This window comes from Leguminivora glycinivorella, chromosome Z (genome assembly GCF_023078275.1).
Source record: "Leguminivora glycinivorella isolate SPB_JAAS2020 chromosome Z, LegGlyc_1.1, whole genome shotgun sequence".
NCBI lineage: Eukaryota > Metazoa > Arthropoda > Insecta > Lepidoptera > Tortricidae > Leguminivora > Leguminivora glycinivorella.
This window is the reverse complement of record NC_062998.1, coordinates 53,099,829-53,120,321: the sequence shown is the minus strand read 5'-3', so window position 1 is coordinate 53,120,321 and position 20,493 is coordinate 53,099,829. Positions and strand designations below refer to the sequence as shown.

Here is a 20,493-nt window from a genome sequence, read left to right as displayed (position 1 = left end):
TATAAAGTTTAACACAGCAATTCCCGTCAACTTTGTACAAAAATTAAGGGAAAAGTTAAATTTGTTTTTATTAATTCCTATTTTGTTACCAAGATTTTGTTGATGAATTGAGATTTTATTAAGTTTTATTTCGTCATTAAGGTTCTCTAGTATCTATATTTTCTTAATTATAACAATTATCCTGTATATATCTTACGAAAGTCGAATTATATTACTAAATGTTGGTAACAAAATAGGATCAATTAAAATTTGCTGACGTGGCATTGTACAAAGTTGACGGGAATTGCTGAACAAATAGTTAAAGTTTATGGTTTTGCTATACTTAATGATATGGAAATAACCTTATTTTATTACTATCTCACTCATATATGTAACTGTCATTTTTGTAGGACTACAGTATAATAAAGAGTATATACCTAACTACTATAAGACAGACAGACAGACAAAGAGACAAACAGACAGACAGAAGTCGCTTCCCTTTGCCTTAAGATACAGACGGCCGTCAGTAGTTTTTAAGATCTAGGTGCAGTTTTTTAAATAAATAGAGTGATTCTAGATGAAGGTTTATAATGTACCCGTGCGAAGACGGGGCAGGTCACTACTCACTAGTATCCATATAAAGTGTTAAGAGAAAGTGACGCGCCCCGTTAGAGGGCGCGCTGTGTGTGTCATTGAGGAAAATCCTTTAGTGTTAGTCATTTCACCCGAGAGAGTACGGATGTGATCTCATCTGTGTCAGCCTGATTTCCGGAAATGTGACATCTGTGGAACTCTCCTTTTTAACCTCCGACGCAAAAACGACGGGGTGTTATAAGTTTAACGTGTCTGTCTGTTTGTCTGTCTGTGTGTGTGTCTGTCTGTGGCATTGTAGCTCCCGAACGGATGAACCGATTTATTACAAGATTTATTCAGTTCGATTTATTCAACTTGCCTTATTATGTTTTTTGTAGGCAATAGTAAAGAATCAAGTTTATTTGAATATATTTACATAAATAATTATATAAGAAACTAAGACTAAACTTAAAAGCTAGCTAATGTCTAAAATAGGCCCTTGAGGCATTGTACCAAGGATACTGGCGACATTTCCTCGCTGTATCGCAATGCTGATACGTTGTGCGAGGAAGTCGCCAGCTCTTCGGTCACCAGTTACCTCAACCAGACGCTTCGCGATTTCTGTGAACAACTTGTTCGCGGTGGGACCCCATGAACCTAGAGTTTCTACGCCAAAGGGTACAAAAAGGTATTCTTTGCCAAGACTTGTATTTATTACGTTTATTATGTTAGTTTGGGTCAAAATCTAGAAGCTAAATTTGACCCACTTCCCGGTTTCCGATTGAGCTGAAATTTTACGCACAAATGTGAATCACGTGACAATGCAATATTATGGTATCATGGAGTTGATCTGATGAAGCGAAAGGTGGTCATAGGAACTCTGTCATGAAACGTCGTATCCCCATCAAGTAAGGGATTTTTAGAAACGTCTCGGAGAGCAGTAGGTGACTGTTGACAGAAAGGAACAATCGGCGATAAAAACTTGTGCCAAAAATGAAAATCTTGCGAAAAAAAAACTTATTAAAAGCCGTTCTAAATTGAAATAATCCATTTTTTCCATTATTACACTATGATGTTGAGTTCTACATGTATCCACTAAACACGCCTACCATATATAACCGGTGGACACACTATTTAATAATGCAAACATTGTAAAACATGGAAAAAATGGATCAGTTACATTTGTACCCCCAGTCGGGATTTGCCCCGCTGTACCTTATGCAAATTCTCGCACCGTGTAAACGGGCCCTAACACGCCATTGTGCGAGACTAACCGATTGTAAACGGCACTTGATCATAATAGCATAAAGTCGACACTTCCGTACATCTTCTTTTGTCGGATATCCGCCGAAAGTTCTCACTTCCGTATATGGCGGACATCTTTAGTGATGGGAAGAAACGAGTCTTCAGTGATAGGAGACAAACGAGCAGACAAGTCACCTTATGATAAGCGATTACTGCCGCCCATGGACACCCGAAACAGAAGGGTTGGAAGTGCGTTGCCGGCGTTTAAGAGGGGTGTACGTTTTTTTCTTGAAAGTCTTAGCCATTTTTTTTTCAATGTTGTCCGCCCCACTTTTATTGGATTTGGAATTTTTTATGTACTTTCCACTCAATCGCCAGCTCTTTCAATCCTAATAGGAGAAAAAAAGTGTCCCAAGGTTTTTACAGTACGGCCACTCCCGCTCCCCGCTGAAAGTGCCGCCCACCCGCTCTCGGTCACCTCACAGTTGCCGCCTGTCAAAAACGCGAACAGTCCACCTGTCATATCTCACTCATACAAGCATGGTACGCGTTCACCTACACGAGCTTAGATTGCGTCCTAGGAACGCGCCTCTTTCATATATTTGATCGGCAGTGTCCCAGGTGGACTACGAAGTCCGAATGCAATGAAGTCTCTTAGTTTACGAAAATCCAAATTACTTAAACTATACCGAGTCTAAAAACCTAAACCTTAGACTCGTAAAAGCGAGTATTACCCAACACTACTCGTAGTCTAAAGTGCGAATGCACGCTTTTTCCGATCTATTAGATCACACCGAATTTGGTAATTTTTATAATACTTAGGGTAATTAAGTTTTCCTTTATGTCTCTTTGGGCCACTTGCACCAACGAAAATGGTGGGTTAACCCTGCATTTTCGTTGGTTCAAGTGGCCCTTAGTTACCGAAAATCCAAGATGACTAGATCTAACCGGAGTCTAAAAATCCGGTGAAAATCTAAATCGAGTCTTTCCTCAAGATTCGTGGACTCGAGTCTTACCCAACACTAGTCCGCAGTGCGAATGCACGCTTTCTCTAATCTATAGATCATATCGAATTTGGTTGTTCGACGCATTCGTCACGGACTTTCCCTCACAAGTCTGTCTGTAGCTCTTAAACTGTTTCCATATATTTGTCTGAATGACGCAACGTTTATCATTCATGCGTCGAATAATGCTGACGGTACCTAATTACGAGTATATTATTATGTTCATCATTATCCTCCTTGCGTTATCCCGGCATTTGCCGCGGCTCATGGGAGCCTGGGGTCCGCTGTGACAACTAATCCCAAGATTTGTCGTAGGTTTACGAAAGAGACTGCCATCTGACCTTCCAACCCAAAGGGTAACTAGACCTTATTGGAATTAGTCTGGTTCCTTCACGACGTTTTCTTTACCAAAAAGCGACTGGCAAATATCAAATGACATTTTGCACATAAGTTCCGAAAAACTCATTGGTACGAGCCGGGGTTCGAACGCGCGACCTCTGAATTGAAAGTCGCACGCTCTTACCGCTAGGCCAATGTTTCAAGTTTTCAACATGAAACTAATCCATTTTTTTTGATGTTTTACAATGTTTGCATTGTTAATTAGTGTGTGTCCGTTTGTTATTGACGAGGAATTGACGCGATTTTTGAAGGGATGGAGAGTGACATAGGCTACTTTACTACCAACCCAGCTTTACTCTCTCTGTTAGCAATTCGGGTTCCTCGAATCTCCTTTAAGCAATTACGCGCTCGCAATCACGGATTTTTTGCTGTCCCGTCGACCAGATCTCGCGGGCTCTCTTTTTCTCCTTTACATCAAGCAATGACTCTCTTGAATGGTATCTTAATAAGCAATAGCCAACTTGACATTTTTTACACCTCTGAGAATCAGTTTCTCACAGCAGCCAGGCGTTACCTCGAATCCATGGTTACAAAAAGCTCTATTGTATAAAGTAACGAAATTGTAGTAATTTTTTTGACATTGTGATTTTTATTGTACCTAATTATTTCTTTCTGACACAATTGTAATTTAAATTTGCTTAATTAAGTGCTTATATGTATGCATGATAGACATAAGTAGTACCTATAGCACCGATTAGTACGTAAGGTTTTACTGTTAGTACTAATTGTAAAATAAACAATTAAACAAATAAACTTTTTGTCTCTTTTTAAAGCCCCACTTTCCTAATGGAGGGGGGGGGGGGTTGTATGGAGCATTCTGCAATTTTCGAATTTAACGCGAGCGAAGCCGCGGGCATAAGCTAGTAGTGTAATAATGGAAAAAATGGACCAGTTACAATGGTCCTCCAGTCGGGATTTGCTCCGCTGTACCTTAGTTATATTATATAGTACTGAGATAGAAGTTAAGTTTAGTTAGGTACCTACATTTTTTGTGTCTTATATTTACACCATTTCTATTTATTCTGCAACATGTCCCTAAACTTCCCATTTGTCCCCAGGAGCATCAGCAACATGCCGATTTCCAGGCGCCCCCGCCCACTCCCACGTTACGTTCTCCGACGAGGCCCTCGAGGAGGGGGCCATTGCGACTTACGCGTGCGAGCGGGGCTTCGAGCTACTGGGCCCCGCGAGGCGGGTCTGCGGAGACAATGGGAGGTGGAGCCCTGATGGAATACCATTTTGCGGTAAGTGGTCATACTGCCACGAAGCCCCTCGAAGAGGGGGCCATTGCTTTGCTACTTACGCGTGCGAGCGGAGCTTTGAGCTACTGGGCCCCGCGAGGCGGGTCTGCGGAGATAATGGGAGGTGGAGCTCTGATGGAATTCCCTTTTGCAGTTAGTACCTATGTTGACACGAAGCCCCTCGAGGAGGGGGCCATTGGGAGTTTACGCGTAGGGCTTTATATAATCGGTTAGGTATATTTATGGCCAAAAATGAATTCCTGAAATAAAATTACAGCAAATAATTTGAAAAATTACAAGTAGGTAGCTAGGTAGATTACCAAGTAGAATACGCCTAGATTTTATTGTCATTAAATCATCAATTCGTACTAAGATACGTAGCTAACCGGAAATAATCGTTATCGAGTTTTCAATAATCGGTTATGGAATGGAGGCTAGCTCGAATGCGATAGGGACGGCCTGATGTTTTATAACGCGCGACCATAATAAAATTGTCTGCCGGGACCCAGGCAGGACCGACTAAATATTCGATCAAATGGGAAATGCTGATGTAGGTCATATTCTCTCAATGACACCCAATGACGCACATAATTGCAAGCTAAGTGGTCCAAGCCAAGTGCAAGATGGCAGCGCAAGCATTAAGAGGGCATTCAACGAAAACGTCGTAATAATGTAAAATTGATAGTTTTAGTCGGCAAAATGCTACACTTTCCGTCATCTAAAAGACTTATTAAGTTCAGGATTCGATTAGGACATTTTCTTAACTTACATGTTGTGAGACTGGATTTTTAAAAACTAACTCACTTAATTAATTATGATTTTTTTTCTGGTGCATGTTTAGGAAAACCCGCGAAAAGTGCTGACTTAGTCCGTCTAATTTGTAAAGTTTGGATAGTTTTGAATGCTTCAAGTGGTAAATTTGTATTATGTATATCCTGTACTACAATCTTCTGAGACTACTTCTTTGTTATAAGGCTTTAGAATAGAGTAAATGAGGATATGATGAATCCAATTTGTTTCAGAAATCACCTCATAATAAGTGTCAATTTCTTCGAAAACTTACGTGTTTTTGAAGTAGTTTTAATATAAAAATAATCTGCAACGCTTACTCAAACAGATTTTATGCAAAAGTTTTCTATTAATTGCAATTTAATATTTTTGACGATTTTTTTAAAATGCCTCCTTATTACCGGTTACGCGCGCTTGCGATGTCAGTACCGCGGCAGAGCTTGTAGAGGCAGGACGTATATTAGTCCGCTCTGCACGCGGCTCGACGATCGCGAAGTTATTTTGTCATTGTGTGCGGCACCCGCCGTGTCCAAAACCGCACTTGTGTGCGTGTTTGGCTGTACTGTTGCATGTATACTGCGACCGAAAACTTTGATCCTTGGGTTGACGACTTTGGTAACTAACTAATTAACTTGACTAATATTTTTAGTAAGTATTATTTATTATTGAATATCATTTTAGGTTACTGACTCGTCTCAACAAAATCTTTGACAATAGATGGTACTCAGGATCTGATGATGAAGTCAGATGGTAGTCATGAGTTCTCATCAACCAGGCCTTGAAACCAATTCGTGTTTGGGCTCGTTTGATTCGCCTCAACAAGATCTTTGACAAGAGGTGATGGTACCCAGGATCTGATGATGAAGCCGGAAGGTAGTCATGAGTTCTCATCAACCAGGTCTTGAAACCATTTCGTATTTGGGCTCGTTTGATTTGCCTCAACAAGATCTTTGACAAGAGGTGATGGTATCCAGGATCTGATGATGAAGCCGGAAGGTAGTCATGAGTTCTCATCAACCAGGTCTTGAAACCATTTCGTGTTTGGGCTCGTTTGGTTCGTCTCAACAAGATCTTTGACAAGAGATGGTACCCAGGATCTGGTGATGAAGCTGGAAGGTAGTCAAGAGAATTCATCAACCAGGTCTTGAAACCACTCCGTGTTTGGGCTCGTTTGGTTCGTCTCAATAAGATCTTTGACAAGAGATGGTACCCAGGATCTGATGGTGAAGCCGGAAGGTAGTCAAGAGTATTCAACAACCAGGTCTTGAAACTCTTCTGTGTTTGGGTTCGTTTGATTCGTCTCAACAAGATCTTTGACAAGAGATGGTAATCACTCTTTTATAAAGCAGGTAGGCGTAGCGTAGAGTTGTATTTCCTTACAAAAAACTAATACATAGATGTGGACCTTCCTGTGCTCCATGCAATTAAAACAACATAATATTTAAAAACCGGCCGAGAGCGTGTCGGGTCACGCTCAGTGCCTACACTGAGCGTGGCCCGACGCGCTCACGGCCGGTTTTTAAAGCCGCGTTGGTAAATAGCCGCTCGGCTCTTCCGTAGTTTTCCATATTTTTCAAAAACTACAGAACCTATCAAGTTCAAAACAGTTTTCCTAGAAAGTTTATAAAGTTCTACTTTTGTGATTTTTAAATATTTTTTAAATATATGGTTAAAAAGTTAGAGGGGGGGGACACTTTTTTTTCTTTAGGAGCGATTATTCCCGAAAATATTAATATTATCAAAAAACGATTACAGTAATTCATTTTTAAATACCTATCCAACAATAAATCATACGTTAGGGTTGAAATGAAAAAAAAAATCACTCCCTACTTTACGTGTAGGGGGGGTACCCTAATAAAACATTTTTTCCACTTTTTATTTTTGCACTTTGTCGGCGTGACTGATATACATATTGGTACCAAATTTCAGCTCTCTAGTTCTAACGGTCACTGAGATTATCCGCGGACGGACGGACGGACGGAGGGACAGACAGACAGACATGGCGAAACTATAAGGGTTCCTAGTTGACTACGAAACCCTAAAAACACATTTTAAATATAAAAAAACTACTTAAAATTAAAGAAAACCGATCTTAGTTCCATTATATATATGTACCTAGAAAACATCATCATCTTCCTTGCGTTATCCCGGCATTTGCCACGGCTCATGGGAGCCTGCGGTCCACTTTGACAACTAATCCCAAGATTTGGCGTAGGCACTAGTTTTTACGAAAGCGACTGCCATCTGACCTTTCATTCAACCCAAAAGGTAAACTAGACCTTATTGGAATAAGTCCGGTTTCCTCACGATGTTTTCCTTCACCGAAAAGAACCTAGAAAACATATCATATACAAAATGAAATAAAACTAAGAAAACGGATTATATTCATTATACGCGATATAATCTGATTCCATAAATTTATTTCATGAGTAACTATCGCAGTGACAGAAGACAATATTATATACACAATTTATTATATTATAAAAGTTTTTTAATTTATTTCTTCCAAGGCTACACACGTTTTAATAAAAAAAACTGATAAGTTTAATAATTAAACTAAAAGGTCAAGTATTTATGCACGAAATCATGTATGTAAATAAATATGTAATATATATGGTGGTGTTTTTACGCAAGTATCAATAATGGTTAGTCCGCAACGCTACTGACGGCGTGGCGGTACCGACCATTAATGCTATCCCTTTCGCTCTAGCCGCACGTAAGGTTGGTTCGAAGAGGATCGCACGCTATGTCTGTACCGCAGGCTACAATCGTTATGCTTCTGGTTATAGTGTGCGTCTGCACACAGGCGCACGCCAGCGCCGCCGGCGTCGAAATGCGAGCAAGCAGATTTTTTGAAAGCGCTCTTAAAGGAAAGCGGCTGACAATCGAGAGAGCCGTGGGATGGGACCCTCCGCTCTTTACCGAGTTCAGAGAAAGTAAAATCTCTCTAGATATTGTGCGCGTTTTGATAAAAGTATAAACATAACCTCGAATTGTTATCTATTTATTTATACTGTCTTTATGGGCCATTTTTTTCAGTGTCCACCCCACTTTTTTTTGGATTTGGAAATTTTTATGTGGTTTCCACTCAAAATAGAGAGCTCTTTCAATCTTAATAGGAGAAAAAAAGTGTCCCAAGGTTTTTTCCCATTCCGTTACCATTTTTTCATACATTTTGTATGGCGGTAACGGAATGGAAGGTCTGAAAAATATATGGAAATCTTGGGACATTTTTTTTTCTCCTCCTTCTCTTTATCAGGATCGAAAGACCTCGCGATTCTGAGCATGAATCGCGTAAAGTATACCCATGTTACAAAAAAAGTGGGGTGGACAACATTGAAAAAAAAAAAGGCCGTTATACTGAAGTCACATCTCGGAGACTGGGCGATCAAATATTATGCAATGAAAGAGGCGCGTTCCTAGCACACATTCGAAGCTAGTGTAGGTGAACGCGTACTATGCTTGTATGAATGAGATATGACAGGTGGACTGTTCGCGTTTTTGACAGGCGGTGACTGTGAGGTAACCGAGAGGGGGTGGGCGGCACTTTCAGCGGGGAGCGGGAGTGGCCATACTGTACGATAGTACTCTTTATTATACTGTGCTGAAGTTGTAAGTCAGGAAACTGTCCGGCTGAAATGTGTTTTTTTTGCCGAATTTTTCGGTTGTTGGATCTTGTTAGATTTTAGGGATACCCTGTATAAATCATGAAGGTTATGAAGTCCGTATGATTTTTGTTCCACATATAAGAAAACGATGTTACCAGCTCCGAATATTTGTATTTAATAAGACTTATAATAATCCAATTTACTTAAAATATTCGTCTGACATTTTCAAACTAGCGACAGGTTTATCTTAATCAGACTAACTGGATATCAAGTTAGAATAAAATAAATAATGATGGCCGCCTAGCCTCGTCGATATTGAACTTGACACAAACCTGGGTTATGGATGTTTTAAAGTACTTACATAACGATACAAGTGCGGAAAAGGGGGAATGCGATACGAGTTACGAATTAAGTACCTCTTTGCTCGTGTATCGTACGACGTATTTCAGTACTTAATTATGGCCCTCTAAAGTCTAAACATGATACATTTCATTTACTTTGTGAACTAGTGTATAACATAAAATTACATTTTATTTGTCTTGGACTATGAAATGTAATATTTTAGTAGATGAGATACAATTGAATAAATTGATATGATATTAAAAAAAAAGTCTGTCATAAAGTTTTGGATATATATGTAAAATGAAATAGCGTTATGTGTATATTTTGTCCTCAATACATAATTGCCCTACAATTTATTTTTATTATAGTCAAATTAAAATTACCTACCTGACATCTGCCTATGAAAATACATTAAAAGAAATGCCATGGCGAAAAAAATACAGTTAAAATGACAGCTATCATTAAAATAAATCAAAACGACACCTTAATGGCTAAATATAAAATAGAATTACACATAATAATAAGAGTAAGTATTGTAAATGAAGAAGCACGTACTAAAACCCATTTATTTAATAGACGTAATAGCGTTCTCAATAAAATGTGTACAGAATAGCAACCGAATGCAACGCAACCAAAAGGCAACCTTACTTGCAAGTAGACAAAGTCCAAAATAGATTGGGTTCGTGATACGAGCTTGTAGTATTAACATCATACGCACGTATGAAATCCATAGTAAAATAAATGGAAAGAAAACTTCTGTCGGTCTATTTTTTAGAGAACTGAATGTTTTTTAGAGTTAGAGAAACATGTTTGGTGAAGTCGTCAAGTAGGTCATACTCATACAGTTTATATAAATTCCGTGTGTAGATTTATTCCTGTTTGCTTTTTAATAAAATGAAATTGTCAAAATACACATATCCCAAAAGATCAAAAATAAAAAATAAATTTAACTTTACGATTTTGTAATCAAGAACAAAGTTAATAAAAAACATTTCTAAGAACTGAAATTCCAATGACACAAAACACAACACTATTAGGGTTGAACCGAAAAATCATACAATGTGTTTCCACATTTCAAAATAATATCAAGATAATATGAAAAAATTAGTTCTACTGAAATTCCGCAACATGGCGCTTATCAATATATAAATTAATGGTCAGCCGGCGTAGCCGAATGACAAACATTGACGCCAGACGCCGATTGCGTCTATCGCGCCTGTGCGGAAGAGCGATAGAGATAGCTACGATAACTTATTATCGTGAGCGTTTGTGCATTTGGCTACGTGGCCAGGTTTTACATACTCGTATCATCACGTAACAGTAAAACAATTATTTCAACTTGTGTACGGGATCCTAAAAGGTGTTACCAGTGTGCACGGACCCCTAAAAGGCAGTTTAGCAGTCGCAGGTTAACCCCATTGCGGCGCGAGTCGATGACACGCGGGCGGGCCGTTAACGACAAGTGCTGGCACTGGCACACTTACTGGCCCCGTTACTCGTAGGGTTGCTACGCGTTTATAATTCGCAAAAAAAAAAACGTGTTGTCATTGTGCCCGTCAATATCTTTTCTACCTCGATGATATATATTTTTTATCCATACTATACTATAATATTATAAATGGGAAAGTGTGTGTGTCGGTTTGTTTGTCCGTCTTTCACGGCAAAGCGGAGCGACGAATTGACGTGATTTTTTAAGTGGAGATAGTTGAAGGAATGGAGAATAGGCTACTTTTTGTCTCTTTCTAACGCGAGTGAAGGCGCGGAGAAAAGCTAGGTTACTATTAATGGGTTTCCTAATGGCCATAGATTAGCCGAGGCGAAGAATATTACTTATATATTTACATAGACGGTTAACCAAATTCTTGCACGAAAAAAAGGCGGCAGAAAAATGTAAGGCTGACCAGCCAATTGTGTTCATAAAACGCTTGTCTTCCTAAACTTTCGTAAAAAGTATTGTCAGACATTTTTTTGCCCGTTGCAAATTTGCAATATTCAACTGCACACTGCTATTATAAAAAAATAATTCACATTGAAATATTTCTTTAGCTTCGTCCGAGAAGTGCCAACCCTAGGCGAGTCGTAGTACGCAGCTTCAATGGCTTCGCATACCTGACGTAATTCCAACGAAGGAACCACCGGGACTTCTCATTCATTATCCCGCGTGTAGGAACTAAGATACTATAAATTGGAATAGATATCATACACGAAAGAAAAAACGACAAGGCCCACGAGCCGGGAATCGAACCGGGTCTTCAGCTTACGCGGCTAACGTCATTACCACTAGACCACCCGCCCGCGCCCGCCCATGCGTAGTATTATAATTTATATATAGTAGTGTGACTACTTGAAAAAGAACAATCAAAAATATAATTTGATTTGTTCCCTAGTTGTAACTAAGATACTGTTTTAAACTTTCACGATTACTATACTAAACTAACCTTTTTATGAAGTGTCACTGTCAGTTATAGCAATACCAAAAGAATCGTGGTTCAGTAAGGTAAAAACAATTCACGTTGAAATAATTCGTCAGCTCTGTCCGAGAAGTGTCAACCCTAGGCGAGTCGTAGTACGCAGCTTCAATGACTTCGCATACCTGACGTAATTCCAACGAAGGAACCACCGGGACTTCTCATTCATTATTCCGTGTCTAAGAAGAAATATGATGTTTAGATTCACAATGCAGCTAACTTACACATTAACCCCCTTATTCATAAAGGTACTCTAAAGTTTCAAGCGGATAAAGTTCGTTTGTCCCTTTCCGACGTATTAGTGTGATAGAAAAGGACGAGAAGTGTCAACCCTAGGTGAGTACGCAGCTTCAAGTTCTGCATACTTGACGTAATCTCCAACGAAGGAACCAAACGAACTTTATCGGCTTGATAACTTTAGAATACGTTTATGAATAAGGGGGTAAGAGGCTACATGAGCGAAAATGCTAAAATGGAAAGGAGCCCCCCTTTCAATTTGGGAATTTTAGTTAAATATACTAGTGTTATTAACTAGATTTATCGAAAAAAAAATTGTCCCTACAGAACAACTCAGTTAAAAGATATTGCGAAAAAATCTTTAAAATCGAGGTTCCGCTCTCGACTGTTTCCTTCTTCAAAACTTAATCAATTGTAACGAAATTTGAGAATCTGAATAACAATGAAATAATCTGTGTCGGACCGTTTAGTTTTTTTGGCTAATTGTTACCAATTTTGAATACCACACTTTTTTTGCACCATAATCAATAAATCCGTTTTTGGAAATTTTTGATGGGCTCTAGCGTCTTTAAAAATAGGAATAACAAAAAAATCAAAACGGTCCGACACATATAAAAATTGTAAAAATCTTTGTTAAAAAAATCATTGCTCCATCGTCAAAAACCAGGGAGGAAATAGTCGAGAGCGTTTGTATGGAGAATTGACCCCTCCACTATCGTCTTAATGAAGCGGTAAAGAACATTGCATGGAGAAAGTGAACAGCGCCTCCAAGCGAAGAATTACTAGAAGACTAGAATAAAAAGTACATACATTTAACGTGACGTTTAGGGATATTGTGTAACGTATAGGGAACTTAAAATAAAATATTTTATACCACGCACGAAATAAAGCATCAGATGATTATAAGAAAAACATGGACAGAAGTTATTTTTAAATCTAATTTCTATTTAATAAGTCAGGTAGAAATATATAAAGTAACTGAATTGACCGTGACGTCACTCAATTCGATTTTATATTAATTCCATATTAGCGAGTCGTTCAAATTCGTTTTGACAGTTCTTAAAAAGAAGCTGATTTGACTAGGAGGCAAGTAGCCTATTGTAATTTGTAAAACGATGAATGAACGACTAGATGACTATAGAACCAGAAATTCATAAATTTTTTCGCAATGTTAACTCACAATAATGTAAACTCAGTATTTATATTAACTTGACCGTCAAGCAAATCTTATGATTGAAACGTGGCAACAAATTTAAAAATAAAGGGTTGACTGGTGAAGGTTTGTCCCTTAGAAAATTTGACTTTTGCACCTTCTTCTAGTGACAAGATTTATTTGACCATCTATAATCTATCAAACGAAAGCAAATAGGTCTTGTAAACTATCAATTTGATGCCTGAAAGATTATCGTTGAGTGACCGATCAGAATAGTTTTTGGTACTTGCGTCGAATACAACTCTAATGCGGGACGTTGTATTGCCAGGCCTTAATACTGCGTGATGGGGAATGTAGCCGTCACCTGTGACGATCAAGTCAGGCACTTCGACTGGATAATGTAATTTATTTATTTTTCCATATTTACAATCATCGGAAACAAAAAAAATATGACACGCTCTTCTTGCTCTACAAATACGATCGTTTCAGATATTTTTGCGGCCTTCGAGGTGTAACATTTATTATTAACATTACGAAGAATAATTATCACCTGAATTTTTATCATATATCATTGATATTATTGTGTTCGCAATGTCGACTTATTTTTATATAATTCCTATGAAACTTATACAACTTAAAAATAGTGCCAAATATTTATATCTTTTTGGTCCAAATAAAACCTGCGTCACCTATAAAATATTTGACAGTTACATACTTTCCCCATTGGGCATCATCATTAATTTCTATTCTATTCTCAGTCATCAATGACCACTAAGGTCATTGTAAACTTGTCATTGTTTGATAACTCGACAATGACATTGACATTGTAATTCTAGCGAGACGGCCTCTGTTTTACCAGGCTATTGTTATTTGACCTTAAAACTTTAAAATATAAATTTTAGCCCCGCGTAGTGACGGGTTAAGAATTTTACCACCCCCTTTCATTTTGTGGGTGTCGTAGAAGTCGGATATTTAGTTGACATGTAGAATACAGAATACAGAATTTATTGATAAAATAAAAGTACATTTTACAAGTCAAAAAACCGCCTTCAAAAATAAGCGCGTTACAAAACACGGAGAAACTAAAAAGCCAAAAATAATAAACCTTTCAATTCAGATTTCTTATCGTATTGCAATAAGCTAAACATCCAAATTATAAACAAATCAATTATTTTTGTAGTCGGTACCAGACCTGTTCGTCGCCTTGCTATTGCCTGTTTGCCCCACCCAACCATACACAGGCTGGTACCGACTCCAAAAATAATTGATTTGTTTATAATTTGGATGTTTAGCTTATTGCAATACGATAAGAAATCTGAATTGAAAGGTTTATTATTTTTGGCTTTTTAGTTTCTCCGTGTTTTGTAACGCGCTTATTTTTGAAGGCGGTTTTAATTTTTGTTAAAAAGTTTATTTATTTGTTGATTTTTAGTGGTTCCTAGTGATATTATATGTATCAGTCCGAATACATGTACAGTAGTGAAAGAATTATCCTTTAACTCCTAACCATTGAGGAGTTGACCTTCCATCATCAGCTCAGTTGATTTTTAGTGGTTCCTAGTGATAATATATGTATCAGTCCGAATACGTGTACAGTAGTGAAAGAATTATCCTTTAACTCCTAACCATTGAGGAGTTGACCTTCCATCATCAGCTCAGCCACATAAAATTATTACCATCAGACGTAAATACTGGTGTACCTTTGAAAAATAGACTAAAAACATTACATGTGCCTATAACATTTGAAGAGTTCCCTCGATTTCTCCAGGATCCCATCATCAGACCCTGACTTGGTGCCAATGGGACCATCTCGGGGTTATACCGGTTCGATCAAAAAAAAAATTTTGAAAATCGGTCCACGATTCTCGGAGATATCGAGTAACATACATACAAAAAAAAAATAAAAAAAAAAAAATAAAAAATTCAGTCGAATTGAGAACCTCCTCCTTTTTTGAAGTCGGTTAAAAATAATATACAAAATTTACAATAATTTACACAATTAAAATTTAAATATCATTAATATAACACTAATTATTAGCTCTTTTTTTTTTAGTGCTATTTTGGGTCAACGATCTTTGGTAGTTATTATACACATAAATTCCTCAATCGAGTAGCAAGCATGTCTAATGAGTAATAGTTTAAGGTCTTTTTTAAAAATTGAGTCACTTTTCGAGTCCTTTAATTTAGACGGAAGTGAATTATAAAGCCTTGGTCCCGATTACACATGTGCGGGAGATGATAAGATAAGATAAGATAAGATAAGATAATTCTTTATTTGATGAAACACGAGTGATATAAAGATGTTAATATGTACATTCGAGATCTTTACATGTTTGGCTGAATTTTCAGCATTCAAATATTGATTACATTAAATTACAAATATAGTACAGAAGATGGTCGGAAAAAAAAAACCAAATGTCAAATTCTTCTAATCATACTACTACTAACAAAATAAATAAAATGTTTGCATGTATAATAAAAATAAAATAAAGAAAATAATGTCATTAATCAAAGTTACAACTCGATACAGCTCTTATAAGACTCTTTACAAATAAAATACACTTACATCACAAAATAAAGAAGAATGGATTATATTATGAGTAAAGAAAAAAAAATTTTGAAAAGCTAATGTCAATTTACAAAATTCGTTATCTATAGAGACTATTTATTTTAAGATGTCGTATTATATCATTTATATTATAGAAACAATGTTCTAATAGCAAACTGTACAATTTTTTCCTAAAAGCCTTACCTTCTAATATTCTTATGTCCACAGGAATTGAATTATACAATTTTATAGCCATGCAATAGCAGTTATTTTGGAACAGTTTTAGCCTTTGCTGCGTTGGTATCTCTAAGTCGTATTTGTGGCGCTTTCCATTGCCTTTTTCTTTAAACAGTTCTATGTTATTTTTCACAAATTTACACATTTCATACATATACAAGGATGGTAACGGCAAAATCTTTTTTCTTTTAAATAATGGCCTGCAGCTGTCTAGATAGTGGGCTCCGCACAGGGATCTAACACATTTTTTTTGCGCTATAAAAACTCTATCTGCTTCGGTTGAGTTGCCCCATATTATTAAGCCGTAACGAATTTGTGAAGATACATAGCCGTGAAAGGCAGCGGTTGCTGCCGCTTCAGATACAATAGAACGTAGACGCCACAAAACATACACAAAACGATCTAGCTTATTACATAAGTGGTTAATATGGGCTTTCCAATTGCAATATTTGTCAATACGTAGACCTAAGAAAACTGCAGCATCAGTTTCCTTAAGTTGCACGCTATTAAAGTCTGTAGTAATCTCAAGTGGTTTACTTTTATATGTTTGAAATTGGATCAGCTGCGTTTTTTGCAAGTTTACATTAAGATTATTATCATTTAACCATTGAGTGACATTTGTCAGTGTATTTTTAATATTATGACATAGAGAATCACCATTCACCCCTTTGATTAAGATAGGTGGAAGTAAGTTAGGATAGATGGGTTAGCAATAGAACCTGTCTTGAAATACCACAATTAAGTTTTCTTATAACCAATTTATAAGAGTAGAGCATAGAAATTTGTATGGCAGGGGGTCTCCTTTTCTCTGCAGCTGGCTGTACCAACACTTGAGGATTTTTTTTTACTCACTTTAAAAAGGTTACACAGTATTATTTCGTTTGCTATGTTATCATCATCATCCTCCTTGCGTTATCCCGGCGTTTTTGCCACGGCTCATGGAAGCCTGGGGTCCGCTTTGACAACTAATCCGTAGATTTTGTTGTAGGCACTAGTTTTTTACGAAAGCGACTGCCATCTGACCTTCCAACCCGAAGGGTAAACTAGACCTTATTGGAAATTAGTCCGGTTTCCTCACGATGTTTTCCTTCACCGAAAAGCGACTGGCAAATATCAAATGACTTTACGCACATAAATTTCGAAAAACTCATTGGTGCGAGCCGGGGTTCGAACCCGCGACCTCCGGAACGAAAGTCGCACGTACTTACCGCTAGGCTGCCAGCGCTTCTGTTATGTATTTATAATTTAATGTTTATTTTATTTAAGTTGTATTGACGGTCACTTTAAAAACGTTTGCACAAGATTTGTCAATGCCTATAATTATATAACTTTTTATTGTGTATATTTTCTTTTCTTACACTACAATAGCAATTCCTGCGTTCAGACATAAAAAGAAAAAGAAAACCTTTATCATGTGTGTAGTCTAGAACGTTCCCATAGTAACTTTCATTTTTATAATAAATAAAAGAGCCATTCAGATCTCTGTACAGTTCTTTTATGACAATAAACCCCTTTTTAAAAAGGAAAACATTTTGAAAGTAAAAGTATATCTAACCTTTTAAAAATTACCACTAAAAAGTCTTAAGTGCAAAGAAATTACAAGGCGCAGCAGACCTTTCTGGCTTTCAAATCGGATACATTAGCCTACATACTTAGTTGCCGAAATTGTCACATAATTTTGAACTTTGTTAGTAAAGTTTTATAGTTATTTTTTGTACGTGTTAAAAGTAATCTCAGTTTATTTACGCTAACTTAAGATGATGGTTTTGACGAATTTATTTCAGATTTGGTAGATTGAGGTGTTTATATGTGAGTCTCAGAACAGCTGGTAAATTAACCTATTGGCTATGAGCACGACTGTAGCACTAACTAGCTGAGGCTTGTTTATTTTATATCCATATTCTTTATTATATTCATAATATAACATGTCACATAATAAACATTATACAATTTAGTTATTAACTGTAAATGGGTTAATATATACTTTATTAGGTTATTAAATATTAAAAAAATCTTCATAACTATAGAACGTGTGCTCAAGAAGCCAACGTTTCAGTTTTGACTTAAAGCCAGAGAAAGAAGTAGCTGAGGTGACTGTGTCGGGCAGCTTATTATAAATACACACAGCATACATAGTTCACTGGTACCTCATCTTGGCAAAAAGGATCGAATTTAACCTCGTCCTGCCCAATGTGATTTATAAAGCACATATTAAATTTTTTGGAATGAATTAGCCTGGATGGGCCAAAAATATCATTATTTTCTTATGTTTTACCTAAATCGTGGTACAAAGGAAAATCTTTGGTTTAAATTTCAATGTCTCAAGCTGGCAGGACGAGGATATATATTACTTTTAAAGTAAAATGTGCAGTCACAGTGCATAGACTGCCATCTCTCGACACAGGATTATAACTTTTGAACCTCCGTTTTGGCAAGAACTGTTTTGTTAACTTAATTTGTCTTAAAATTGTCAAATACAATATCAACAAAAGGTATAGCGACATCTAGGCGACCGTAAATTTTTCTTGATGGTTCCTAGCAAATTGTTTTTCTTACACTTTACTGTCTATGCACATCTGTATGTATGTATGTATGTTTTAGCAATTTTTTATTTGATTGTTTCATGGTATCTTATCTTTCTGCGGTGGCCCTTATGGATACACTTCGACTCATGTTTTTAACACCCGATGCAAAAACGACGGGGTGTTATAAGTTTGACGTGTCTGTCTGTTTGTCTGTCTGTCTGTGTGTATGTGTCTGTCTGTGGCATCGTAGCTCCCGAACGGATGAACCGATTTAGATTTAGTTTTTTTTTGTTTGCAAGCTGAGGTAGTCGGGAGTATTCTTCGCCATGTTTCATGAAAATCGGTCCACTAGGTCGCGGTCGGGGGTTTTTTCAAAATTTTAATTTTGTGGTTAGGTTATTTTTTGTGCAAATACCCTCTATGATCTTAAAATCCTTCAGCTATTCAAAAGCTTCTCTTCATCTCCATATGTTTGATGATGAGGCTCAGGGTAGCTAAGGTAGCTTTTTGAATTCCTGTTTTTATAGTATTTCTAATGTAAGTAACTTGGATGCGCAAGTATAGCGAGAGCTTTATTTTGTATGCTGCCGAGCGAAATGTGTCATACCATAGATAATAAATAAGAAGATCATACCATCCCATACATTAAAAAGCGACCGCCTAAGAACGCGCATACACTACACCACACATAGATGGCGCCTCATAAAATGCCTTTTTGCCATCGATTATTTGTAGATTCGCGTTAAGTGTCAGTTTCGAGCCATAAATCTATGTTAAAAGTGACACTTAACGGCATCTACAAGTATAATCGAAAGCTACAAGACATTTTTTTGTGGCGCCATCTATGTGTGGTGTAGTGTATGCGCGTTCTTAGGCGGTCGCATTTTAATGTATGGGATGGTATGATCTTCTTATATTTAATCTATGATATTGCTAACGAGAGTGAGTTAAATCGCGACAACTTTACGGATCCTATAAGGATTCCTTGTTTCTTCTTTAATAAAGCACAGAACCCAAAAAGGTATACTCTGTTTTTAATACAGGTGCCTGCAATCTCATACACTGTCTAATTCACAAATCATAACAAACACTAAAGCTTTCATTCCATTCTACACCAATACTATTGCTACAAAGTTCTATATCGAAACAGTTACCCGTGCAGTTAAGGCCTTTGTAGTGGTGTGGGCGTTTTATAGGACAGATAAGAGGTTATTGACCCGGTGGCACAACGGGACCGATTAGAGATCGGGCTCTAATTGGACATGTCATGCTAACAGGTTGAATAGGGCCACTGGTGAACTAGTAACTGGTACAGTCAACGTGAATTTAGATGACAAAAAAGTCATTAGTCACAAAAAGAACGGAATTTATGAATATTAGAATATTCTAAATGCAGTTCGTAACCTGCTCTTATTATTTATTAAATACTAGATTTTTCCCGCGGCTTCGCTCGCGTTAGAAAGAGACAAAAAGCAGCATACAAGCCCTTACTAATCCCCACTTTTCTTCCAGTTCTCAACGTGGCAGCAGGCAAAGCGCCTATGCAAGTGTCCACTGAAGACTCGGGCGTCCCACAGAGAGCGCTGGATGGCAGCACTTCGTCCGCCTACAACCCTGAGACCTGCACGCTGACGAAACAAGTAAATAGCTAAATACCACTTATTTAATATACATTATAATAAGAAAACAATGAGTCAATGGCACAACACTATTATTCGAGCATGCCCAAATCTCTAGACGGCATGCGCCATCTTGGATTTAAGCGGACGGATCGATAGCGTCACTTGGATTGTGATGTGATGAACGAGTTACTAATTAAAATCTCCATAAAACCTTGGAATCAATTTCTTTTCGTAAGTTAAAACTATTTACTTAATATACACGGTGTGTAACATGAACCCAAAAGATTTTAACAACATGGCAGCGGGCAAGCATGCAAACGTCCACTGAAGACTCGGGCGTCACACAGAGGGCGCTGGGCGGCAGCACGACCGCCTACAACCCTGACATCTGGGGCCCATTTCTCGAAGCTACAAGTTACAATTTACAAGTGGTATATGACAAGTTGAAAAGAGATTTCCGCTTGTAACTTGCAACTTTCAGTTTTGAGAAATGAGCCACAGCGCGCTGACGAGACAAGTAAAT

At 37.5% G+C, this 20,493-nt stretch overlaps 1 protein-coding gene across 1 annotated transcript in view; it reads left to right on the top strand.

The window, feature by feature from the left end:
• Positions 1–20,493, top strand: part of LOC125241875 — a 108,274-nt gene that overhangs the window by 24,527 nt on the left and 63,254 nt on the right. The window contains exons 2-3 of the mRNA XM_048150560.1: positions 4,259–4,444; positions 19,861–19,988. Of these exons, the coding sequence (XP_048006517.1) occupies positions 4,259–4,444; positions 19,861–19,988 (314 nt within the window). The remainder of the gene's footprint in view (positions 1–4,258; positions 4,445–19,860; positions 19,989–20,493) is intronic.